The following is a 24390-nucleotide window of genomic DNA, read 5'->3' as shown; positions in this document are numbered from 1 at the left end:
GGTGCAGTCGCACAATCTGCCCGGTTTCCTGGTTTCTCGCGCGCTGAAACGGGACACCATCGGAGCCCTTTTTCTAGAAAATGGGTCGCCTCTTTTATCTTAAAAAAGTAAACCCACAGGGGCCAAGGCAATGCTCTCACACCATGACCATCTATCTATCCACCCTACAGCATCTGAAAGAGAAGGAGTATACAGGTTTTAGACTCGGTCAGCATATTCTGCACTCAGCAATTTGAATAGGCTCGAAAATGGTAGACTGGTACCTAAATCTTCGGTGTTTTATGTGCAATGAGCTAACCTGGTAATCTCTACGTTTGGATGCCGACAGATTTGAAAGATAGATATGAAACTTTCAGTGAATTATCACCGGTACGATACCGGTATTGGACCTTGAAAGGTCGTAAGCACCTGAAGTGTCCTGCGCAATGGCCGAGGCCGCCGCCGTGACGCCGCACGTGGTCGTGTTCGCCGACCTGAGCCCGAGGGCGAAGGTGCAGTACACGCGCTTCCTGATCGAGAACGACGTGAAGGTATGCAGCCCGTTTTACATATTGTCGGCTGCCCTCGGTGCGCTCACCGCTGCGTTGTGTCTGGTCCAAAGTTCCACCAGCGCTCTTCGGACAATCGCTTCGTGGCGAACATCCGCCTAGTGAGGCCACCACTGACCGATTCAAACGGAGACAAGGATCCCGGCAACCAGGTCTTGGACGAGGAGGAAGATGAGGACACAGATCCAGTCGACAAGCGCCTGGCAGCAGTGCCCGAGGCCCTTCGTGCGTACGCGAACCTCATCTTCCTGGTAGGACGCTGGCCCTTGCGGACGCTGTAAGGGGTAGCAGGGTACTGACAATGAGATTGCTGCATGCAGATCGGAGAGAGGCCAGCAAGATCTGTCGCTGACCCAGGCACGTACGTCAAGGAGATCAGGCTGGTGCGCTTCATCAACGAAGTGTACGACGCTCGGTATGAAGATCTGTCCGCGTCGTGCATGAACAGTTGCGGCAGTGTACGTGTGGTGCGGGTGCTGTGTGTGGCTCTAGTGTTCATTCATGCGTTGGTGTCCACTGCAGTTCGCCAAGTTCATTCGGCACTATCTCACGAATCGCTTCGGCCTCAAGCGTTTGGTGGACCAGCAGGCATGGGATCTCATCGAAGGACTCAACGCTCTCCAGCACGTAAGCTTCTCCCTATTATTGAGCTTTCGTTCACGACAACCTCGCTAACCTTTAACTCTCCGAGCAGCGAGTCGACGTGGAGCTATTCTCTTGCTTCTTGCAGGGCAAATACCCTGAGCGCACGCTCTCCTTCTTTCTGTTTGCACGCTCCAGTCTGCAGCGCTTGGTCTGCGCTCCCGCGTATCGCCCGATGTCTGTCAAAACTTCTTCAGCGTCCGAACGGAAGCGAAAGCCGGCAACTTCGACCCCAAATCTTCTGGTGTGGCTTTCAAGGACACAAGCCGAGACTCTCGCAGAAACCGTGTTTGGATCCAAGGCAGAGGATACGTACATTGAGGCACGTACAGCGATCCCAGACCTATGTAGTAGTTAAAACTGATCTTGTTGCTGTTCCCAGTTCATGCACGCGATGAAGGCCTTTTTAAGTTGCGACTCGAGCGTCGTGAGGGCGAGCACTCCGTCGCGGCTGGTGGATGCCAACGAGTTTCTCTTCATTGCTACGGAGACGTACCACAAATCGAGTGGCGCGTCATTCTCCAGCACTGTGGGTCGTGAATATGCAGTTGGTGACGTCCTCTGCGCAAGTCCGAAGAAGTCGCGGGCCACCACGCCGTCGGCGTTCGACAAGTTCCAGGCAACAGCGTTCAGGCCTGCAGTGCTATCGGAGCCGACTGCAATAAGGCAAGATTCGTTTTACCAGCCTCCAGACACGCCATCAAGTACTGGAGCTGCCGTGCTCGATGAAAACAGCGATAACGACGACGAGGCGCAGTTGCAGTCGAGGCTGGGCTCTTTGCTGGAGCGGGTGAAGAAGCGTCAACAAGTGAGCGGGTCGTGACACCAGGGAACGTGTGTGTAGGCAGCAATACATATAGATGCATTTCACTGCACTACTGAAGCCAGGAACAGGGGAAAGCTTGTTTCTGCCCTAGGTTGTGCCTCAGTGCAAGCAATTGAAAGTCTCCCCGCCGCCGTCCAACACAAGACTCAGTTCACAGCGGTACAAGAGCGCAATCCTTTGAAGATCTTCGGCTGCCATCTTCTTCGCTGTGAAGTGACCAGCTCACAATTCGGAGCGCGTGCTTACTCGTCACTTTTCCATACCTACCATCAAACAAAAGCATGGAGCAAGCATGGAGTGCCCTGTAGCCATGTCGGTGGGAACGGCAGCTTCAACGTGAGAGCCGGCGCAAAGATGCTTCTCGCACTTAGCCGAGAAATGATGGACCTGGTTCGAAACGCGTCTACCTGCACCCGACTTTAACGACCGTCAAACAGACGGTAGGGTTGGGCCGATATCAGTTCCTCCCTGGCAGCAGTGACCACATCGCGGCGATAGTAACGTCGAGCAGCTGGCTCCTTCTCTGCCGCAGCGACATAACGCGCGTAAGTCGCTTTTCGGTCTTAGCCAATTGCGGGCGGACGATCGCCATGTTCTCGCTGGCATCGCGGCGTTGCCTGCCTTTGCCGTCGGCGCCGCCGGTTCGGTTGTTGTTGATTGTGGCGCCACCCACGAACGCGCGGCAAAAGCGACTTACGCCGCTCGTATCTTTGGCGCGGCCCCGCGTCAGCCGCAGGCTCGCGCTGGTGTGTAACATCTCGGCGAGATGCCCGATCTGCCCAGCATGCTTCTCGGTCAGTATAGGCACGTCCAGCTGCCGGCGCTCCTCTCGCCTTCTCTCCCAGACGCTTCGTGGGGCTTCCTCACTGCTTCCCCAGCCCGCTCACTCGCTCGCTCACTATCGATCTCGCCTCGATCTGCACAAGTCGCTTCAAGGCTTCCTCCTTCTGCTCAGTCCTATCTATCAACCGAACGCGATGGGCTGCGCGCAATCCAAGACTGAGGACGTCGTCGCCACGAATCCGCCGGAGGCCGAGGCCGCTGCCCCGGCCGAGGCGGAGCCGGTCGCCGTCGAGGAGCCCAAGGCCGAGGAGCCTGCAGCTGCTGCTGAGACCGAGGAGGCTGCGCCCGCTGGGGCCGAGCCTGAAGCGGAGGCCGCCGAAGAGCCTGCGGCCCCAGAGACACCCGCCAAGGAGCTGTTCAAGGTCACGGGCCACGAGATCGACGAGGCCGGCGTGGTCTTCTACACTGTGGAGGCCGTGGAGGGCGACGCCACCTTCAAGAAGCGCTTCAGCGACTTCAAGAAGCTCGTGGTGGCGCTCGGCAGCCCCAAGACTCTGCCGGCGCTGCCCGGCTCGGGCCTCGGCTCCAAGCTGCGCGGTAAGCACAACCCGGCGCTCATCGCGGAGCGCGAGACGCAGCTGGCGCTCGTGCTCAACGCCATCGTCAACGACGCCGCGCTGGCCGAGCACGAAGCCTTCAAGAAGTTCGTCGAGTAATCTACGCGCCCATGAGAAGCGGCTCTAGTGTCGCCAATAATCACCACAAACAAGCTCACCCTGTACATACAAACACCCCCCCTTTTCTTTGGATCTTCACTTCAACGTCTGCCAACTGCTCCTTTACGTGTTCAACGTGGTGCGTGTACCGTAGAGGCTGGGTAGATACTAAACAGACAAGTGTACATGCCAAAATCTGTTGTTTTATTATATGTGTGAGCTCTTGGCAATACCCCCGGCCGGTAGTATTTGACGTCTGGTCATCAGTTGGAGAGCGTTGACTGCCTGCAATCTTCAACCTGCACCGCCGAAATGGTGCTGAGGTTGGAGGCGCGCCGAGCCTCCTGCTGGGCCTTGAACTCCTCCGAGAGCTTCCACTCGCGGCGGCGCACGAATCCGTGGTGCGGGCGCGGCTTCTTGGCCTTCTTCTTCTTGTTCTTCCGCCTGGACGACAGGAACGTGCCGTTGCTGCTGCGGTCGCCCGTGCTCAGCGCCAGCTCCACGTCCTCCTCCTCCTCGTCGTTTTCGTTCGGAGGCGTCGACGGGAAGAAGGCGAAGTCGTTCTCGTACACCCAGCCCTCGGCGTCGCACCCTGGCACGTCCAGGCTGAGCTCCAGACCGGCGAGCGGGATGGCCTGCGCGCTGATCTTGCCCGAGCGATCACTCCAGCGCTTGCGGTCCGTCGGCAGCAGGTAGCCCGGGAACGAGCTGCCGTAGCCGCAGAACGGCTGGTAGCGCTGGTTCTCGAAGAAAACGGGGTCGTCCGAGCTCAGGATGAGGTTGCGCACGTCGGCGTTGATGCTCTTCCTGCTGTTCTGGCCGCCCGAGTTGTTGGTGCCGGTCAGGATCCAGTTCACGACGTTGGCCGGCTGGTCGAACGCGAAACCCGTGTACAGCTTCGAGCGGCCCGAGGCCGTGAACCTCACGGGCGCGCTCTCGTGGACGCGACGATCCTGGTAGTCGATCATGCCGGCGAGCTCCGGGTTCAGGTAGTTGACCTGCGGGGGCTTGAACTCGGCCAGCTCTTCACGCGAGATGGCCGACTTCTCGTCCTGCGACTCCTTCACCAGATCCAGATACTCCGGAACAAAGCGGCGTCGGCATCCCTCGTAGAAGAAGTCCTTCATGAGGATGGCAACCACAGCGAACAACTGGCCAAGCCAGAACTGGGAGCGTCCAAACTGCCACGGCAGCGAATCCGTGTCGTACGACCAGTCGATCTGGTCGAGCACGTACTGGAATAAGTACAGCGCGATGACAGTGAGCGCCATACTTCCGATTTCAAGAACGTCCCACGAGTTCACCATCAAGCAGAAGCGCGCGTTCACAACGATGCACAGAATGGTCCAGCCAAGAGTCTGCATCGACAGGAACTCGAGGGTGTTGCCACCACGCTCGATGTTCCACCCAATGGCCACAATCGCAAAGTAAATACCCACGGAATCGATAATGCCCAGGAAAATCCACTTCCAGAACATGATGTGACTGAAAAAGCTGGTCTTGCGCACCTCGGCGTGATAAAGCGTCGGGAACTCGAGCACCGTCTTCTTCGGTAAATCCTTGTCATACGCCGAGAACACGACGATCGGGAGCGCAGTGAAGAACAGATTGTAGCCCTGCTGGATCAGCGCGGAGTAAATCATCGTACCGGAATACCCGGTAGGCCACAGCGTGTGCCAGAACATGGACACGTTGTACGCGATGTTCTTGTAGAACGTGTAGACGACCAGAGCTGCAACGCGGTTGTAGTTCCAGCGACCGTGGACCAAAATCAAGTTGCTCAGGAAGCGGAACTGGCCCAATGCGTAGTCCGAGCTGTTCACGGCTTGCAGACCCTCCTGCCCGCTGATACCGACACCAATGTGTGCACTCTGAATCATCGGGACGTCGTTAGCTCCGTCACCAATGGAAAGAGTGTGCGATTCCGGCACATTCAACTTCACCAGCTCGACCAGCTGTGCCTTCTGCTGAGGCGACACACGGCAAGCCACGACGACCTTGCACAGCAGCGACACACGCAGCAGATGCAAGTTGTGCAGCGGGTCCTCGAGAATCTTGCTCAGTGAAGCTCCGTCAATCACCAGAGCGTGCTCAACTTGGCCTGATGGCGGAGACAAGACGGAATGGGCAGCCACCGTTGACGTACGAGAAGCATCGTCACTAGCGTCGTGAATCTCGTGGAAAATCTCGTCCAGCTTGCGCAGAATGGCGCCCTTCGTTCGGTACTTCGCCGCATTAATCACGTGTCGTTCCATGTCGTTGTTGAGCAAGCGGCAAGCATATCCGATGTTGATTGCCGTTTCCTCCATGTCTCCCGTCAGCACCCAGATGCAGATTCCAGCCTTGGCTAGACTCTCCATCGTTTCAGGCACACCGTCTTGCAGTCGGTCTTCGATAGCAGTGGCACCGAGCAACTCCAGGTTCGATTCCATCTCATCCTGCAGAGCATCGATGGCATTCGGCTCTCCCTTGGACTTCGCCTCGACTTGGCTCAGGTCAGCAGACACGTGGCGATACTGGGCGTAGAATTGCTCCCAAGACTGAGGACTGATTTTCTTCGCGCAAACAACCAGCGTTCGAAGTCCATCTTGTGCGAAGGACTCTAGGTGCTTCTCTGTTGATTCGCGGATCCGGTCGTTGTTGGCCGACATCGGAGCAAGACGAGGGAACAGCATGCTATCAGCGCCCTTGGTAAGAAGAAGCACGTCATCTTCCTCGCTTTCCGACATGAGACGGAGTTCATCATCACGCTTCCGACGCTGCACGATCACAGACATACGCTTACGGTTCGAGTCGAACTCGAAAACTTCCAGAATGTCGTACTGGTCCACGACTCCATCAGGCTTCTTGATCGAAACACTTCCAGGTTGGCGGTCGATGAATTCGTAGCCGAAGTACTTGGCACCGCAGACCAGCGCAAGCTCGTCAGGAGAGGAGGCCGAGTAGTGAACTGGAGGGCTGGCATCTTCTTCCGTCGGGTCCAGACGCTCAATCAAAACACCGTGGCACAACGCCAACAAGGTCATAAACTCTTCGATCTTCCCGCTCTGGGTGTCTTCCTTGTTCTGCATATCCCGCCAGAAGTTTTTATCCTTGAAATTCACGTTAGGAGCTGGGGCCTCCATGCGTGGATCCAAGAGAGAGACATCATTCTCGTCTGCGGTGTCTTCATCCACGGTCCGGTCACCCTTGAAATCGCTCCGCATCCGAGCTGCGATACCAATAGCGGTCGTGCCCTTGCCGTAACTGCGACCACCAATACTGCACTTGCGGAACTCCATCTTGTTGCAGGTCAGAGTGCCCGTCTTGTCGGAGAAAATGTGGGAAATCTGGCCCAGCTGCTCGTTCAGCTGCATGTTGCGGACGCTCATCGGAGTGGCAGTCTCTTCGTCGTACATGTCCAGATCACGCTCCATGAAGTAGCCTTGCAACGCCTTCACGAGTGTAATGGACACGTACAGCGTAATGGGCACCATCGAAGCCAGCGTCGCGAAGAAGTACACGAAAGTCTCCATGAAGCTGTCGTCCCAGCTGGTCAATTCCAAGTACGTTGGAACATGAAGGCCGTTCATCCACACTCTGTCTCCGATCGCGCCGATAAGCGACATCACCACCAGAATAACAACCACAACGATCACCTGTCTGTTGGTCATCTCATCGATAGACGAGACCTTGACCGGGAACTCATCGCCTGAGCTCATCATAATCTTGGAGTCGATGCCCGTGTTTACCACCAAGCCGTACACGTAGCTGGTGTTGCGGAGCTTGCTGCCGCGCAGCAGCATGTTCTTCAGCGACAGGGGGATCCCTTCATTGCTGCCCCCGTTCGGGTTCTCCTCCAGGTAGAGCGAGCCCGAGTACGTGTTGATGTCGCCGTTCGGAAGCTCGCTCTCTACGTATCCTTGGACAATGTAGCCGGCTTCATCCTCGTTCATGAACATGTTCCGGGTGGGCTGGGGCGCCTCACGCAGCTTGAGGTTCGTCTCGCCGTCGAGGTTCTTGGTTTCCACGTAGCAGAGGCCCATATTGCCGCCGGAGCGCGCTCCTTCCGCAGGAATCACAGCCAGAATCATGATGTCGGCCGGCAGGATCTCGTGGTTGGCGACCTTGACGAAGTCGCCCACCTTCACCTCGCGCCACTCGACCTCCTCGAACTCGCGCAGCTGGCGGTTGAACACCCGCGTCTTGGCCGAGTTGGCGAGGTCGTCGGCCATGTGGCGCTTGTAGTCTTCGTAGCCGGCGAAGATGGCGTCGATGACGATCACGATGGCCAGAGGGATGAACTGCAGCGGGACGCCGTTCGTCGGCGAGACGGAAGGGATGATCTGGAAGATGCCGATGAGCAGGAAGTACAGGTTGGCCGTCTTCTGGAACGTCAGGTACAGGAACACGGGCACGAAGCTCCACCACGTGTACTGCGACGTCTTGACCTCGTTGGACACGAAGAACTCCTCTCCTTCTGCGTCCGCGTCCTCTGCTCCGTCCTCTCCGCCGGTCGGTTCGCGCTTGGGCGCATTGCCTCCGTCGTTGATCTTGACGATCTTGTACTGCTTCCGCTGGCCGATGGGCGCGCCCTGCGAGTCCGTGGACATGAGGCTGCTCATGCGGCCGATCGTCTTGTGGCTGCTGCCCTTGGGCGTCATGACGGTCGCCCCGGCCGCGGCAGCAGCAGAAGACGAGCCTCCTCCGTTCTGCGCGCTGCTCGTGTCCGTGGTCGTGCCCCCGCGGGCGTTGGCCATCTCGCGCTCGAAGTCGGTGAGCTCCCGCTCGGGCATGGGGGAGCCCTGGCCCGTGCGGCCTTCGTTGCGGGCCTGCTCCTCCTGCTTACGCGCGCGCACGCGCGAGCGCAGCGACGCGGCGTTGGCCGGGTCGATGTAGCGCGTGGTGGAGCGCGTGTTCTGGCGGAAGCGCAGCGTGCGCGGCAGGTTGCGGTAGAACATGCGCCAGCTCTCGCTGCGGAAGTAGCCGTTGCCGTAGCCGTAGCCCTGCGCGGCGGCGGCCGAGCCATTGGGCGTGGAGGCCGAGGCCGTCGTGCCGTGGCGCGTGAGGAACTCGGCGCGCATGGGCGCGTCGCTGGCGTCGTCGTCCAGCAGGCGCTGGCGGAAGTTAAGCAGCTGCGACGACGTGAGCGTGCGGAAGAGCTCCGAGTTGGGGCGCGACTTGGGCAGGTCCGAGGGCCCCGCGGGCTGGCGCGGCAGCACCTCGACCGTCTGGTTGCGGTGGAAGTATCTGGACGGGTTGAAGGCCGCGGCGCTCGCGCTGGTGGCGTCCGCGACGGTGGCGCGCAGTGGCGACGCCGAGGGCGCGGTGGCCGGCGGGTAGGCGGCGGACTCGCTGCGGTGCGCGCCGGCCTGGGGCGACGACTGCAGGCGGTGGTACTGCGCCTGCGCGGTGCGGGGCGTGCCGCCCGTGGCGCCGGCGTCGCTCTCGCGGCGGTCCATTAACAGGCAAAGAGCGAGGTGTCCCGGGCCGGGAATTATAGCGACTGACGCCGCGATTCCAGGAGGTCGGTATTTTTAGCGGCGTAGTAATCGTCGATGCGTGTCGGAAAGATGGCAGCGATGGCGTGACGCTCAACAGTTGCGATGTATGGGAAGAGTTGATGAGCACGGGCGGTCTTTTCGAGACGGAGGTTTTGTAGGTCGCTCTAGGTTTGCCTGTAGATTGGAAAGTAAACGACACAAAACCGGTGCATCTATGGGTTGTCTCATCGCGCGTTGAGGAACGCCGCTACCTCAGCGCTCGAGGCGAAATGACCGCATCGTGCTTTTATACCGTTTATACCTGGCCGCTCGGTGTTGGGGCCGTCGAGAAGCTCAATGGAGAGCAACTTGGAATTTTTTGCCCGCGTTTGCAGCGCTGACGCTTTCTTTCGCGTTAATTTTCGCATGCTACAGTGGTCAGACCTCGTGCGAACCATTCCGGCGTGCGGCACGGGTCGCTGGCGGCAACTAGCGTCACTGTACTATCACATCTTACGTTGGACAAACTCCGGGTAGACGTGCTGCAGCTTTCCCGTATGAATCATTCCTGCGGTTGAGACTTGACTGCATTAACTAGTGTAAACTGGAGTTCAGCGCAGTCATTTTTCAGAATAAGTTACTGCTATCGCCTTCGAACTTGACTGCAAGAGCAAAGGCCAACCACGGAAGATCAAAAGAAACGGTCTTCTAACGGAAATGCAAGCGTCTTGCACCTGCCTATAAGTAAGTTTGGCGATCGTCCAGCGCTGCTCAATGAGGCGAGCTGCCCCGTTTCGTGACGCAGCGCGTCTTGTGGATGCAATAAGAAGGATCGGATTGGCCAGGGTTGGCCAGGATTTTGCAGGACCGCGTAATCGACTGGCTCCTGAATTTGTAGGTTCTGCTGGAGGCGTAATCACCTTGACCACTGCAACCTGGAAAAACGAGCCAAGCGTTACCTGCGACTGACTGCGTGGGCAGCTCCCAGCTCTTACATCGCGGCACAGCACTCTCTTGCAAGCAGACGACTGACCGCGGCAAGTTTGATATGTTGCGTTGAAGCACCGGATCGCGGGTGATTATTAGGACCTCTGGTGTGTCCCAAGCCTGCTGGGTAATATGCCCCACAGTCGTGGCAGACAGCAGGCCCGAGCCATCTTGCCGCCTGGAAAACATTGGTTCCGCCGCCCCCTCCGTCTCAACACACTGACATTTTCTGGGACGCTCCGAGCAGAGAGCAGCTCGCAGACACCTCTGCGCCACAGGTGGTGTCTGTCGGACACAACATGCACTGCAAGACCTCTCTAGGAAAGAACATACAACCATTCCACTTGAATTGCGTATTTTAGCCAATTGCAGGCTTCCTATATCATCGCTTTATAGCTCGGACCGACTACTTGACCTGCTAGCAGTGTCCGGCGTGGGCTGCTCAGCTGCTGGAGCTTCCTTCCCTGTCATGAGTCATGACTCAGGACGATGGCGTCGGATCGCAGGGCCGGCTACGCACTCGCGGAGACCTGCTCGCGTGAAAGTATCCAGGCAGCAACAGCAACAGATACAAGTTAGTCGTGTGTGTGCGGTGTGGGTCGCCGTGTCCTGATCACGCCAAAGAGCAAATCGTACCTGGTCGCTTGATGCCGCCGCCACATTGCCGTCGCCAGCTTCCGCGCCAGCAGACGCTGCTGCTGTTGTCGGTGAGTCACTCCGTGTTAGCTCCGCGGGCGCCTCCTGGGACTCCACCCACCCCATCTCCAACTGCTTGTCGCCGAACATGGTGCCGTGGTTCAGCGCTGCCTGGCCGGCGTAGCGGTCCTGGAACTTGATGAAGCCCTGGCCGGGCGCGGCCTCGTCCATCACGACGCGCTCGACGGAGCCAAAGTTGCCAAAGTGCTGAGTCAGCACAATCGGGTCGCGCGCCTCCTCCGGCAGGTTCGCCACCTTCACGATCGTGGTGCGGTTGTCCAGCGTGTGCGAGCCGCGGCCGAAGCCTCCGCGTCCACGGCCGCCACGGCCTCCTCTGTAGCCGCGACCAGCAGACCACCGGCCACCGCGACCTCCTCGACCGCCGGATGCCTCGGCCTCCAACGCGCTGAGCTCCGCCTTGAGTCCGTTCAGGTTCTCGCCGCCCTCGCCTTCCTCCGCTGGCCGCGTCGCCGCAGTCGGCGAGATGGCCGAGTGGCGCGGGGTCAGCGCCTTGAGCTCTGCAGACAACGCTGTGATCTTGTTCAGCAGGTCGCGCTTCTCCGCTACGGAGAACTGGGAGCTGTTGGTGCTCATGCGCTCCAGCAGCTCCTTCTGCTGGGCCAGTTGCCGCTTGATCAGTGCCTCCTTCTGCTTCTTGAGCGCGCGCTGCTTCTCGAGCAACTCGCGCTTCTGCTCCAGCACCTTGCGGCCCTTCTCTAATGCTGCTGCACGCAGCTCCTCAGCGGTCATATTGTGCTCGGGCAGCACGGCGGGTGCTTCTCCTTCTGCGCTAGCACCGTCCGCATTCTTTTCAGCCGATTCACCGCTAGCAGGCACGCTGTCCTCTCCAGACTCTTCTTTCGAGGCGCCCTCGGACTGATGATCTGCAGCTTCCTCCGGACCCTGCGCGTCGTGCCTTGCCCATTTTACAGAGATAAAGCGGTTGTTGCACACAGGCAGAGGCGAGTGGAACGCCTTCTTCGCCTCCTCCTCGGTCGCGTACTGAACAAATGCACACTTAGCGCTCGGCCGCATCTGAACGTTCACCACGTTGCCGAACTTGGAAAAGTGCAGGCTGAGCGCGGTCATGTTGACGTACTTGGGGTCCACATGTCGAACGTGGAGCGTCGTCTTCGCAGTGGTCGCCTCTCCATTCTCGCCGTCCTTGCCGCCTCGGCCTCCGAAGTAGTTGCCGCGGCCACCGCGGCCTCCTCGGCCTCCAGGAGGGTAGTACTGGCCCCGTCCGCCCATGGGGTGGGGCATCATCATGTGCGGAGGCGGCATCATGCCACCGTTCTCTCCCATATACACATTGGGGTCGAAGTCTGGCGGGTAGGCCCCGCCGCGCGGGGGCGGGAAGTGCGGCGGCCACATTCCCTGCGGCGGCATGCCCCACTCCGGAGGGAAATTCCTACGGCGATCGCCGCCCATGCCATACGGCGCCGGGCCACGTCCGCCCATTGGTCCGCCGCGCATATCCCGCGACGGGTAGGGCTGACGTCGGTCTCTCCGGGGACTGCCCTGATGCCGCTTGTAGTCGCCGTCCCTCGAGCGGTCGTCGTCGCGACGCCGCTTGTTATACCGCCGCTGCTCCTCCTCGTCGTCTGAGGGGGTGCGCTCGCGCCGCCGCGAGTAGTCGTCGTCGTATGCGTTAGATGACCGGAACTGCTGCTCGTCACTGGGGGCCGCGCTGTTGGCGCGACTCGAGTTCGAGGCCTTGTAGGAGCCATCGGCCAGCGCCTTGAACAGTTTGGCCACGAAGCCCGCCGTCTCTGCAATGAAGAAATAACCAGCAATAATCATAAGTAAATACATTGCTTTCCACTGTTCCCCCCTCATTCTGCTCAAACTGACTGACGCACCGTCACCGAGGAACTCCTCGAGCTTGGACACGCACGTGTCCTGCAGTCCCGGCTTCTGCGGGTCGTTCTGCACCAGCGCCAGCACATACTTGCTCAGCACCTCCGGGTCGGCGTCGCATCTGCAGGAATCAGATTCGCAGCAGCAAGAGAGAAAAATAAAGTAAACTTAAATAAATATTCCGAGTCCATCAAGAAATAAATAGCAATGCATAAATAATAGCGTACACCGGCTCGAGGTTGCGGATGAGCCACTCGCGCAGGAAGTCCCTGTCGTCGCCGTCCATGCTGCTGCTGCTGTGGTCGCTGCTGGCTGGAGGGCGGCCTCGGGGATGCCTTGCCTGCTTGGGGTGTGACCGTCGAGAAGCGTCGGGCCAACCAATGAAAAGAGCGCTGCTGGGTCGAACCAGTTTGGACTTGCGCTTTGTATGGGAACCCGCCGACCCGCCGGGTCGTACCGAATATCAGGTACATCCATGTGGCGCACACCACACTTTCATTTGTTGCAGCATGGGGGCAGCGAGCTCCAGGGAGAACGAGGCGGCGGCCGCGGAGTTCGTGGACCGCGTGACGACGGAGCACGGCGTCACGATCTTCAGCAAGAGCTACTGCCCGTACTGCAACCTGGTGCGGCGGCGCATTGTTGTCTATCTAGCAGCTTCAAGATAAAGAGAAGGGTGCTAAAACGTAGGCTATTTCGATGCGTCAATTCTTAGGCCAAGGGCGTGCTGGACGAAGCGGGGGTCAAGTACCACGTCGTGGAGCTGGATCTGAAGAACGACGTGCCCACGGGCGCCGATATTCAGAACGCGCTGGCTACTGCAACCGGTAGGGCAAGGCAACCAACTATATGTATATGTAGCGGAACTATTTCGGGCTCGTTGAAGTTGACTTCAACGCTGTATTTGTCGCTGGTGTTGCTGTAGGACGGCGTACGGTCCCCAACGTGTTCATCAAGAAGGAGTCGATCGGCGGCGGCACGGATGTGCAGGCGCTGTTCCAGTCCGGCAAGCTGACGGAGATGCTGCGCACGGCCGGCGTGCTGTAATCGGCACAATCTACAAGCAAGATGGTTGTGGGCCGACTTGGATATCGGTTGATGAGTATTAGCACCATGCATTATGATGTTGATATGCTGTTGAGCAGACGCACGGCTTCTCCTACCTGTGCAGTGTTACCGGTACGGGGAGGTTGTCTCTATGGTGGCGCAACATTGATTGAGATGAGACGTACAATACGGTAGAACATCTACCGCAGCGTCACGAAGACCCGTGACATAATAATGGATCGCTATTTCAAGAAGTTCGCTGCCTGCTTCCAAGGCGTGGTCATGACAATGTGATCGTTCCCCGACACCGACTTAGTCCACGCCGATTGGAATAATGCCTCAACTCTACCAAGAGACTTCGTTTAGCCAGAGCAACGAGACAACGGTCAAGACCGCCAAACTGTTAAGCGTGCGCGGAATGTGGTGCAGACACTGAGTAAAATTCTGCGCAACTCACTCATGAACGCCACTGTGTCATGGCTGCTCGCTTTTCTCATCTCGAAGGGGAACCCTGTATCTGGACTGAGCCCCGAACAGCAGTCGTATGCAGAGTTCGTTGCGGTCCAGATCACGTGGTTTTACGTCTTCTTTTGGTTTCTCACAGTGACCCAGTCGGCGCTTCGACTGCTGCCAGAGACTTTCACCACACATGACTCCTCTCTCTCAGTCTTCCGGGTCTACTCTAAACTGCTGCGACCGATGCTTCCTTACGCTCTCGCGGTCATGCTTTTAAGTGGTGCCGGTGGAGTTGGGGTTGCTTGTTCACTCGCAAATTTAAGGCCGACTTGCACTGGACGCTGTTTTGCTGCTCGTTCATCATGGCCCTCACGGGCACGTACACCAACCACATCTTCCGGTTTCAGACTGTCAGAGGCCGTACGCAAAGTCTTGTACGTTTGCGCCAAGCGGAGCAGCAAAAGGATATGACCGCGATCGCGAGATTGTCATCACTGTCTTCACCTCGTCCACCCTCGCGCTCTCAGTTTCTGCGGTCCTTTGTCCAGAATCTGCCGTTTGTAGCTTCAGCGCTTCTGGCAGCGGTTTACGTGCACCTTGTCAACTACGCCCCCATCACAACGAAGTGGGTGTTTGTCTTGCTTGGACTTTGTAGTTTGGTGCTCAAGATACTTGTCCAGGAGCTTGCAAAGCGGTATCTGCAGAAGCTGAGAACAACTCCGTCGATGCGTTCAATGGCTGCCATCGTTGCAGCGCCGACGATCTTGGTGGACACACAACTGCGGACTACGTTGCTGTGCCATTCCAATGTGGCATCGACTCTAGTGAGCTCGGTAGCGCTTGCGGCAGCTGAGATCTCTTTGAGAGTAACGAAGACTCTACAAGTGAGGCGCCAGCTCCGACGCACATCCTCACGACGCCCACGTAACGTCGTTGCCGTGGTTCCTCAAAGCCACCCAGACGCCAAGTCACACGCCCAGCCGCATTGAGACGGCCTAGAGAAAGAGTCACTCACATCGACATCCGCTCTGCCGCCAGCCAGCTCTCCGGCACAAAAGTTGTTATCGCTCCACACGGCCGAGGTGTACGCCGACATGAGCGCCGAGTACATCGCCATGGGGTCCTCGTACAGCATCCTCTACTTCTTCGGCTCCAACGCAAAGTTCCAGCTCGGCAGCGACGCGACCGCCGCGTTCATCAACGACGGCTACCTTGCCACGATCGCGCTGCAGCTGGGGATCGAGATTGTCGTGGACTTTGTGGCCATCTCGCTGGAGATATCCATGGGCTTGGACTTCGAGACCTTCAACCGCGACGACACGTTCCTCGCGCTCTTCATGGTCGGCATCGCCACCCTCAACGTCCACATTTCGACTTCAACTTCAGAAACCGATCTAAGTACCGGTGTCGTACCGCTGACGTCCCATACAAATGTCGAGTCAACATCAGCCCATCACCCTCGGAGTAAAAAACCCGGTCGCAATACTGCACACCCATTGGGCGAAACCTCTTCCGATGACGTGTGCTTACAGTTGACAGGCAAAGGGATCCATTGGCATCGTGCGTCATTCGAGTTCCTTCCGAGCATGAGCAAGCGCTTTGACGTGATCGTGTACGGGGCCACGGGCTTCACGGGCTCGCTGGTGGCGCGCTACCTGGCGGCCGAGCCGGAGTCGGCGCTGGGCAGCGCGTCGGCGCTCAAGTGGGCGGTGGCAGCTCGCAACGAGGCCAAGCTGCAGCAGCTGAAGGAGCAGCTCAAGGCCAAGCTCCCCGAGGTGGCGTCCGAGCTGCTGGACGCGCTGCCCACTGTGGTGGCGGACAGCGGCGACGAGCAGTCGCTGGTGCAGATGGTGCAGCAGACCAAGGTGGTGGTGTCGCTCGTGGGGCCCTACAAGCTCTACGGCGAGCTGCTGGTCAAGGCGTGCGCCGAGCACGGCGTGCACTACTGCGACCTGACGGGCGAGATCGTGTGGATCGAGGAGATGACGCGCAAGTACGCGGCCGCGGCGGCCAAGTCGGGCGCCGTGCTGGTGAACTGCTGCGGCTTCGAGAGCATCCCGTCGGACATGACGACGTTCCTGGTGGCCGACCGCATCCAGAGCAAGTTGAACTCGGCCACGAGCGCCGTGGACTTGTACTTCACGGACCTCAAGGGCGAGGCGAGCGGTGGCACGATGGCCTCGGTGTTCGCGATGATGGAGACCTGCACCAGCAAGCAGCTGTTGGCCTCGCGCAACCCGTTCTTCCTCACGGACGAGAAGACGCGTGCCGAGAAGCAGGCGGCCAACCTCGTCGGGCCCAACACGAGCGGCGTCGCTGTACGCTATGACAAGGTCATGGGCTTCTGGCACTCGCTGTTCATCGGCGGCTCTGTGAACCAGGCCGTCGTGCACCGCAGCAACCACCGCCTGCAAGACAAGTACGGCAGCAAGTTCGTGTACCGCGAGCGCATGGCCATCGGCGGCCTGTTCATGCAGCTTCTGGCCACGTTCGGCACGATCGTGGCGAGCACAATGCTGTACTTCAGCTGGACGCGCGCGCTGGTCAAGCGGTTGTCGCCTGCCCCCGGCCAGGGGCCCTCGGAGGAGTCCATGCTGAAGGGCTACTTCATCGCCGAGGCCGCGGGCTACTCGGACGACGGCAAGCTGGCCGTCAAGGCCAAGACGGTGGGCTCGGGCGACCCGGGCTACCGCCTCACGTCGCGCCTCATCTCGGAGTGCGCGTTCTGCCTGACCAAGGGCGAGTTCGGCGACGCGTCGAGTCTCCCAGGTGGCTTCTACACGCCGGCCAGCGCCTTCGGCCACAAGCTGGCGGACCGCCTGCAGACCAAGAAGTTCATCACGTTCGAGCTCAAGGACATGGCCTAGGCCAGCGGCGTCGTAGCTCCGTTAGCTCTAGTAGTCTCTCATTTAGCGTAGTTGAAGGGGTCGGATCAGCGGATCTAATCCCCGGAAGGTCTCGTCCGAAGGGACGGATGCCAACCAACTCAACACAACCGCGGATCTTTGGTCGCATTCCTCTATCCATACTTGCACTCACACGTCGACGCGCTAATGGGGAACGCCGCCGGACGAGAACTGAGCCAGGCCGAGCGGGGCCGCAGGCCCAACGACAAGGAGATGCTCGTGCTGTTCAAGATGCAGCGCGCGCTGTTCCGCCGCCTCGTGGCGTCTCCGGAGGTGCGCACGTTCAAGCACGAACAACCAACTATCACCTCACCCGGCTAACCACCTTTGCATTATACTGCAGCACCTGCAACTGCTGCAGCGATACTGGACAGCGAGCTTCCGTCGCAGAGACCAAATGCCGGGCTTCGTGCTGGTGAGCGACCTGTGGACGGAGGCGGGCTTCTCGGACCCGAATCCGGCCGCCGACCTGAACCCCATGGGCGAGTTAGGGCTGCAGTGCCTCGTGTTCTTCGTCGAGACGTACCCGGCCGAGACGGCCATGATGCGGCGCGGTCGGGGCGGTTATCCGTTCGCCAAGGCCGCGGTGGCCATCGTACGCTCCTTGAGCTTGACAACGCACCTGATGGACACGAGCGGGAATCCGGGGCCGTTCCCCGTCACGGACGAGCTCTTCTGGCAGCTCTTTGAGCGGGACGACGGCTTCTTCCAGCTCTTCGCGCTCGCCTTCTTGACGTTCGAGGAGCTTTTCTGCGAGGAAGTGGCGGTCAACCTCTGGATGCGAGATGCCGGCACTTGCTCCATGACGGTCGTGGACAGACTGGTAGCTGCGGTCGAGCTGAAGCTGACGACGGAGCTGAAGAAGGCCCCGTTGAAGCTGGCGGACCTGCAGGATCTCTGCAGCAACGGCCGACACGTCATCCACAAGAAGGACGAGAGAAGCTCTGCCGGCCGCGGGGCTGGGCGATCGTCCAGCAGCAGTGAGGCGAGCTCCGTCTCACGCTGGAGGCAACACCAAACGGCCGGCAGGAAGAGCATGCGGCAGGTCGGCGAGAGCTGGGGCAAGGAGAACGAGAACAAGACGAAGCCAAAGAAGGAGGAGAAGGAGCCTCCGCAGAGCAAGGCGTATCGGTTGAAGCCGCGCATGCCCGAGATCGAGCGCCCGCCCAGCGACAGTTCCCAAGCGAGTGGAGTTAGCAGCGACGCTGGGGCACAGCCGCCAGGACATCGTCCAGCAGCTGAAGAGTGCGAAGACGCCGTCGACGAAGAGGACGACGACGATGAACCGGACCAAGCAGCCTCCGAGCCGACTGAGGACTTGTTCGCCGGCCTCGTCACCAAGAACGCGACGTCCTTCGCCGACTCCAAGCACAGCGAGCGCGACATCGAGCCCGAGACGCCGGCGCCGCTAGCAAGGAGCTGCTAGCGGTGAGCCAGGGCGTTTACGGCAGCGAGGAGTCATCCTTGAAGCTTACGCCTGGCGACGACCGTCGTTGCAGTGGTAAACTTCACTCGAAAGCTGAAGTTGCCCTGCACGCGGCACTAATCAGTCAGTTGTTCCCGTTCGAGTAAAAATCCAGAGACACGCACTTGTCCAACGCATAGTCGAGCGAGCTCATGGCGAACCTCAAGCAGGGACCGCTCAGTAGCGAAAGTCTCCACTAAAGTGAAAGCGAAACAATGGATCCTCACCTCTTTGCCGACTTTATGGGCGGGTCCCCGACGGCCCGAGTGTCTACGAGTGACAAATCGCTCTGGGCTCGTCTGGTTCACGCGGCCAGCGACGGGATGGTCAAGTTGCAGTGCGAGTTCCCCGCGGCCCAACTCGCTGCGTTCCGAGACAAGCACCAGCGATCCGTGACGCACTTCGCCGTCCTGGCGGAAGACCTGGAGCTGCTCGAGTTTGTGCTGGAAAGTGGAGCCCCGTTGGACGCTGTGGACGACTGCGGGGCCTCACCCTTGACGACCGCGCTGATCGGCCGACACTTCCAAGCTGCGGACATGCTGGCCACGTACGGATGCGACGTCGACAATGGGAACGCAGCGCTGCAGACTTCGATGCACGTGCTGGCCACGTTTGGAGCGTTAGACGCAGTGCAGTGGCTGCTTGGCAGAGGAGCGGACATTGAGGCGCGCGATGCTGATGGCAACTCGCCCCTGCATCTGGCCGCGGCGTACTGCGCACTGCCAGTTGTAGAGTTCCTCCTTGCTGCTGGGGCAGATGTGAACGCTCGGAATGCATCGGAGGCCTCGCCGACGTGGGGACACGCCGCTGATCGACGCAGCGTTCGTGAGCCAAAGCGCAGCGCCCCATTTCGCGTCTGGCGATGAGAAGACGCAACTTGCAGTGGTTGGGCTGTTGCTACAGCACGGAGCTGAGGTGAACGCGGTGAATGACGACGGCGACTCGGCGTTGTTTGGCGCCGTGCGCAATGAATACGACTCGGTTGTGAAGCTGCTGCTTGCCCACGGAGCCGACGCCCGCGTCCGCAACAATCAGCAGGAGACGCTGCTGCATGTTCTCGCTCGTGGCTACGCGTCAAACGTGGCGATCTGGCGAGAACTGCTTCAACATCAGGCGGACATCGCCGCCCAGGACCAGCGAAATCTCACGTGCGCGATGGTGTGGGCTTCACGGCACCAAGTTTCCCCCGGCTCAGATTTGGATAGTGACGGCTCAAAGCAGCAGGATGTGGCGTGGGTGGAGCGAGTATTCCCCAAAGCATCTGCAGTCGCGTGGAGAACCATCCGAATCCTTGGCACCGTACTGAGCAACTCGCTGCTCAGCGCTTCGATCTCGTGCTTGCTGGCGTTTCTCATCGACCAGGGGAATGTTTTCTCTTCCGTTGCGCCGATCGAGCAACCGCACAGCGAATTCCTCACGGCCAAGATGATTTGGTTCTGGGTCTTCGCCTGGATCTTCACGATCGCCGAATGTGTGGCAAAGTTACTGCCCGAGACGTTCACTACCGGCTCAGCGCCTACTCAACTGTCAACTGTCCAGATCTTGATCAAGTTGGTGCGAGCCATGTTCGTCCATATAGTTATCGTCACCACTATGAGTATCGGAGTCGGCATTGCTATCGCATCGCACCATTTCACGCACGACACGCTCAAGGCCGACGTGTACTGGCCCATGATGTGCTACAACTTCATCCTGACCGTCACCGATACTCACACGCGCTACATTTTTAAGGTAGAGACTGTTAATGGGCAGACGAAGGCGCTGCGTCAGAGTCGACGGGCGCGACAACTCACTACAGCGGCACCTTCTCCACGTCGGTCTCCTTCGTTGACTCAGTTCCTCCGAGTATTTAATCAAAACTTGGCGCTGGTCGTCTCTGGGCTATCCGCAGGAGCTTTCGTGCACGTGGCCAGCTCAATTGAAATGAGGGAGAAGTGGCAGCTCGTAGTGTTCGCCATGTGCAGCCAAACGCTCAAGTTCTTGATCCAGGCGGCTGCAAAGTTGTACCTAGGGAGGCGAAAGCGGACCCCTTCACTCCGTACGATGGCGATCATTATGGCAGCTCCCACAATTTTGGTCGACACCCAGCTACGAACAGTGATTTTGTGTCTGGACAGTAAATCTTTGACGCTGGCCGGCTCCGTTTTACTCGCCATAGCCAAGATGGGACTGCGGCTTGTAACTGGACTAATGATGCGGCATCGGGTCCGTAAAACGTAGGCCAAGTACCCCCTCCCACGGGTTAAGATGAATTCTGACGATGGTTTGGTTGAAACGCTTCGCGCTCAATCTCTGGTGGTGAGTACAGGGTCTCTGTCATCGCCGGAACTGGAGGGCGTAGCTCGAGTCCAGAAGCTCACTGCACTCCACGCCGCCGAAGTTTACGCTGACATGCATGGGGAATTCATCGCGATGTGCTGTGCGTACGTTATCATCATCTGCTTCGGCTCAAATCCAAGGTTTCTGCTGGGGGGGAACGCTTCGACCAGCACAACCCACAGTTTTGAGGTCACTACTGTACTGGTGCAAATGGGTATCGAGGTGGTTGCGGATGTTATTGCCATCCCGATGGAGATCCGATTTGGTGTACATTTTGAGAAGTTACACAAGGACGACGCCTTCCTGGCCATTTTCATGGTCCTCGTCGCAGTTGTCAACATCCACATCGCTTCTGGTGTTTATATGCGTATTTAATGACGTAGAATAATGAGGAGTATTTGTATAGACAAGTCTGTAGTTTTGCATTCATCATTGCTTGATCGTTGGACGAACAAAGCAAGTCGTGATAGTTGATTCTAAATGATCGTGGACTTGATCCCGAAATACGAAACCGGTGGAATTCTGTACTCGATACTTCACTGCATGTACTAAAAACATCTCTGCATTCGAAGGTTAACACAAGCGCAACACTCAATGGCAAGAACTGAACGCGACGAAGGCACGGGCAGTGATGCCAGTCATGACTATATTGAGTTTCACCCGCGCAAGCCAGGTGCCCGCATTAAATTTATAAATCTTTTGGATTTCTTGTTGTAGACTTTGACACCACTTGCATTTTTTGTGAAATTTATATCAACAGCTCTCATCACTTTGTAGTAGGATTTAGGTAGATAGCGGAGATGTGGATATTGGCAACCGCGACAACCGCCGAGAAGAACGCGAGGTAGGCACTATCCGCATTGATGCGGTCAAAGCTCACTCCACGTCGGATTTCGAGTACACTCGCCACGAAATCAACCACGATTTCGACCCCCACCTGCGTGAGAATCGTTGCAGCTTGCAATGCATGTGAAGTTGACTCTCCGTGGCAGTTCAGCTTGAACTTCGGGTGCGAGCCAAAGAGAACGAGAATTGCGTAGGATCAGCCCATAGCGATGTACTCTGCGCTCATATCTGCATACGTCTCGGCGGAGTGAAAAGCCACGACTTCGTAGGCTCAAGCACATCTTCTAAGCTTGGAGACGCACCGCCAACGTCGCCCTCTTGGGGGGTAGCAGCGTTTTGAGATTGAATCGTCATCGACGCCCGAAGACTTTGATTCTTGGGCAGAATGCGGCGTGCCTTTCGTGTCACGAACAGCGTTTTCGCTACTCTAAATGCGACCTCGCCCACTGCCAGCAGGACCGACCCAACGAGCTTCAACGACGCGCTGTCCTGACACATCAACACCGTCCGCAACTGAGTATCGACCATGATCGTTGGTGTTGCTACGATAATTACCATAGAACGCATCGTCGGCGGTCTACTCTGCTTGCTTAAGTACAACTTTGCTACCTCTTGGGTGAGCAGCTTTATCAGGAAACTGCAGGCTGCAAACGTAGCTAATTGCCGCTCAGTGACAATCTGAATGAAACTACATAGCTCGCGGAAAATAACGCAACAACGAGCAAGGGCATCGTTTGCCGGAGCACTCGAACGAAGTCAGTTCGCGATACTGAACGGTGTGGAGCAGGCAGCATCGGCGTCCCAGTGTTGCATTGAATTTGCAACATCCGCTGCAATTCCCGTGCTTTTCCTTTCAGTGTATCGCTCCGGAAGATGTGGCGAGTGTGTGTGTCCGCCGACACCACGAAGAATGTGCAGCAACTCAATGTCCAGTACAGGTCAGCTTTCGATCCCCTGAGCTCAACCGCTCCGCCAACACTCGCAAGAATCACTCCAACGCCGTATGGCAACACTTTCCGTGCTATTCTCCAAAAGATCTGCACGGCCGAGAGTTTGGTTTGTTTCGGGTGCGAGACAATTCGCTCGGGGAGAAGTCGGCGCACGGACGCAGCAATCGTAAAGGCCCAAAAGAGCGCTTCAAACCACAGAATCTTGACCACGAGAAACTCGGTGTAGGACTGCTGCTCTGGTGAGCGTCCTGATAGTACGTTCCCCTGGGCAACGCCAAAAGCCAACAGCCAAGCGGCCACTCCACTGATTACTGAGACCCACAGCATTTTACTCATCGTGGAGATAGCTCTCCGTGTGCAGCTGCGCGGCGTAGCGTCATTCAAAATAACAACGAGCTTAGTTGGACGACATTAGCTTTAATAGGAACAGGGTGTCGACTTTCGCATTCGTTTGATGGTACTTGTGTCTGCCCAAGGCTACCGGTAGTCCGAGCGCCAACGAAGCTGATGTTTCACCCTTCTGAAGAGAAGCCCAAGCAGACTCACTAGCGCGGCCAATGGCTTCAGTTAACCTCGTGCGCGCAGCGATCCCCACCGCACAGAACCCAGAGAGCGATACACCAGGTTTAATCGTCACCCGCACAGCCCGGACACTTCGTAAGATCCTTCAGAACTCCCTCCTCAGTACGACGATCGCCTGGGTATTCGCGTTCTGCTGTACGGTCGGCGATATCTTCTCGGGTCGCACCCCGCGGCAGCAATCGGATGAGGAATTCCTCGTGGCCAAGATGTTATGGTTTCACCTTTTCTCCTGTGTCGTGACCATCGCGATATTCATATCGTTGCTGCTTACCGAGCAGCTCGCGGGCTTCATCAACACCCGCTCACCTCTTCGCTACTGGGTGAGGAGATTCGCCCGGCTTACACTCCCGTACTGTGTAATTGTCGCGTTATGTGTCGTAGCCGGCTGTATCTTGCTGTCTCGCTGGCTGGAGGACAGCTCCAAAGTGAGCGTGTACTTCACGCACTTGTGCTTTTACGTGTTCGTCGGCTGCACGGACGTCCAGTCTCGCTATTTGTTTCGGACGGAGACCACGCGCGGCCAAGTGCGAACGCGCCAGCATACCAACGCCGTCAATCCGAAAAGAATCCGCGCAAAAAGCCGTCGTCGCCTCACCGGCGGAGGTTTCTTCGCGTGCTTCTCAACGATTTACCTCTCATGGCGTCCGCGCTCTTCACGACCGCATACGTGCACATCGTCAGCAGCGTCGAGATCGCCACGCAATGGGACTTGGCGCTCTTCGCAGTGTGCAGCGTCTCCCTCAAACTTTTACTGCAGGAGCTGGCCAAGAACTTCATGGTGAAGAAGAGACGGACGCCCAACATGCGCATGATGGCCATCACTGTAGCGGCCCCTACGATTCTGATCGACCCTCAGCTGCGGACGGTGCTGCTGTGCCAAGACAACGCGTCCATGACGGTCGTGGGGTCGTTTCTGCTCGCTCTGGCGGAAGTGATCCAAGACAGCGCACGTGTGGTGGCATGTGCGTCGAGTTACAGCTCAGCAGCCTGCGTCGGTTGTTATCCCCACGCCAGGAACGACCAAAGTCTCACATATCCACGTGGCGCCTCTCCGCACCACGTCTTCGCTGCGTATAATTGATCCGATTCAAGACCGCGTTCATAGGCTGCTGTCCCTGCACGCCGACGAAGTGTACGCCGACATGTACGCCGAGTACATCGCCATGGGCTGCTCATACGGCATCCTCTTCTTCTTCGGCTCGCACCCGAAGTACCACATCAGCAACAGCAGCAGCAGCAGCAGTAATACCAGTCAGGGCACGAATGTAGCCATCACGGGGCTGCAGCTCGGCCTTGAAA

The 24390-nt window shown here is 58.2% G+C and overlaps 10 protein-coding genes across 10 annotated transcripts; 8 read left to right on the top strand and 2 right to left on the bottom strand.

Moving 5' to 3' along the window:
• Positions 1-425: 425 nt before the first annotated feature.
• Positions 426-2013, top strand: PHYSODRAFT_262571 (hypothetical protein; the record flags this gene model as incomplete). The annotated part of the gene is made up of 5 exons (XM_009527255.1): positions 426-530; positions 602-799; positions 869-1006; positions 1071-1175; positions 1573-2013. 5 exons carry the CDS (start codon positions 426-428, stop codon positions 2011-2013), a joined length of 987 nt encoding a protein of 328 aa, XP_009525550.1.
• Positions 2014-2926: 913 nt separating this feature from the next.
• On the top strand, positions 2927-3585 carry PHYSODRAFT_285788 (hypothetical protein). Its single transcript, XM_009527254.1, has one exon. The coding sequence runs from the start codon at positions 2994-2996 to the stop codon at positions 3513-3515; it is 522 nt and encodes a 173-aa protein (XP_009525549.1). The 5' UTR covers positions 2927-2993; the 3' UTR covers positions 3516-3585.
• Positions 3586-3778: 193 nt separating this feature from the next.
• On the bottom strand, positions 3779-8956 carry PHYSODRAFT_500307 (hypothetical protein; the record flags this gene model as incomplete). The annotated part of the gene is made up of 1 exon (XM_009527253.1): positions 3779-8956. The coding sequence occupies one exon, from the start codon at positions 8954-8956 to the stop codon at positions 3779-3781; it is 5178 nt and encodes a 1725-aa protein (XP_009525548.1).
• Positions 8957-10438: 1482 nt separating this feature from the next.
• Positions 10439-12806, bottom strand: PHYSODRAFT_499280 (hypothetical protein; the record flags this gene model as incomplete). Its single annotated transcript, XM_009527252.1, has 3 exons — positions 10439-12432; positions 12523-12641; positions 12748-12806. 3 exons carry the CDS (start codon positions 12804-12806, stop codon positions 10439-10441), a joined length of 2172 nt encoding a protein of 723 aa, XP_009525547.1.
• A 223-nt stretch (positions 12807-13029) lies between these two features.
• PHYSODRAFT_314272 (hypothetical protein) lies at positions 13030-13567 on the top strand (the record flags this gene model as incomplete). The annotated part of the gene is made up of 3 exons (XM_009527251.1): positions 13030-13146; positions 13236-13347; positions 13446-13567. 3 exons carry the CDS (start codon positions 13030-13032, stop codon positions 13565-13567), a joined length of 351 nt encoding a protein of 116 aa, XP_009525546.1.
• Positions 13568-14026: 459 nt separating this feature from the next.
• Positions 14027-15132, top strand: PHYSODRAFT_500708 (hypothetical protein; the record flags this gene model as incomplete). The annotated part of the gene is made up of 3 exons (XM_009527250.1): positions 14027-14314; positions 14347-14907; positions 15025-15132. Coding segments are annotated over 3 exons (957 nt in total), but the record flags the coding sequence as incomplete, so codon positions are not given.
• A 477-nt stretch (positions 15133-15609) lies between these two features.
• PHYSODRAFT_543960 (hypothetical protein) lies at positions 15610-17033 on the top strand (the record flags this gene model as incomplete). Its single annotated transcript, XM_009527249.1, has 1 exon — positions 15610-17033. One exon carries the CDS (start codon positions 15610-15612, stop codon positions 16888-16890), a length of 1281 nt encoding a protein of 426 aa, XP_009525544.1. The 3' UTR covers positions 16891-17033.
• Positions 17034-17076: 43 nt separating this feature from the next.
• On the top strand, positions 17077-18355 carry PHYSODRAFT_330557 (hypothetical protein; the record flags this gene model as incomplete). The annotated part of the gene is made up of 2 exons (XM_009527248.1): positions 17077-17202; positions 17273-18355. The coding sequence occupies 2 exons, from the start codon at positions 17077-17079 to the stop codon at positions 18353-18355; spliced, it is 1209 nt and encodes a 402-aa protein (XP_009525543.1).
• A 362-nt stretch (positions 18356-18717) lies between these two features.
• PHYSODRAFT_503841 (hypothetical protein) lies at positions 18718-19420 on the top strand (the record flags this gene model as incomplete). Its single annotated transcript, XM_009527247.1, has 2 exons — positions 18718-19127; positions 19177-19420. Coding segments are annotated over 2 exons (654 nt in total), but the record flags the coding sequence as incomplete, so codon positions are not given.
• A 399-nt stretch (positions 19421-19819) lies between these two features.
• Positions 19820-21088, top strand: PHYSODRAFT_498949 (hypothetical protein; the record flags this gene model as incomplete). Its single annotated transcript, XM_009527246.1, has 2 exons — positions 19820-20536; positions 20621-21088. The coding sequence occupies 2 exons, from the start codon at positions 19820-19822 to the stop codon at positions 21086-21088; spliced, it is 1185 nt and encodes a 394-aa protein (XP_009525541.1).
• Positions 21089-24390: the final 3302 nt, after the last annotated feature.

This window comes from Phytophthora sojae, assembly GCF_000149755.1.
Source record: "Phytophthora sojae unplaced genomic scaffold PHYSOscaffold_4, whole genome shotgun sequence".
In the NCBI taxonomy this organism is placed as follows: domain Eukaryota; phylum Oomycota; class Peronosporomycetes; order Peronosporales; family Peronosporaceae; genus Phytophthora; species Phytophthora sojae.
Note: the sequence above shows the minus strand (reverse complement) of the source record. Positions and strands in the feature narration are given on the sequence as shown.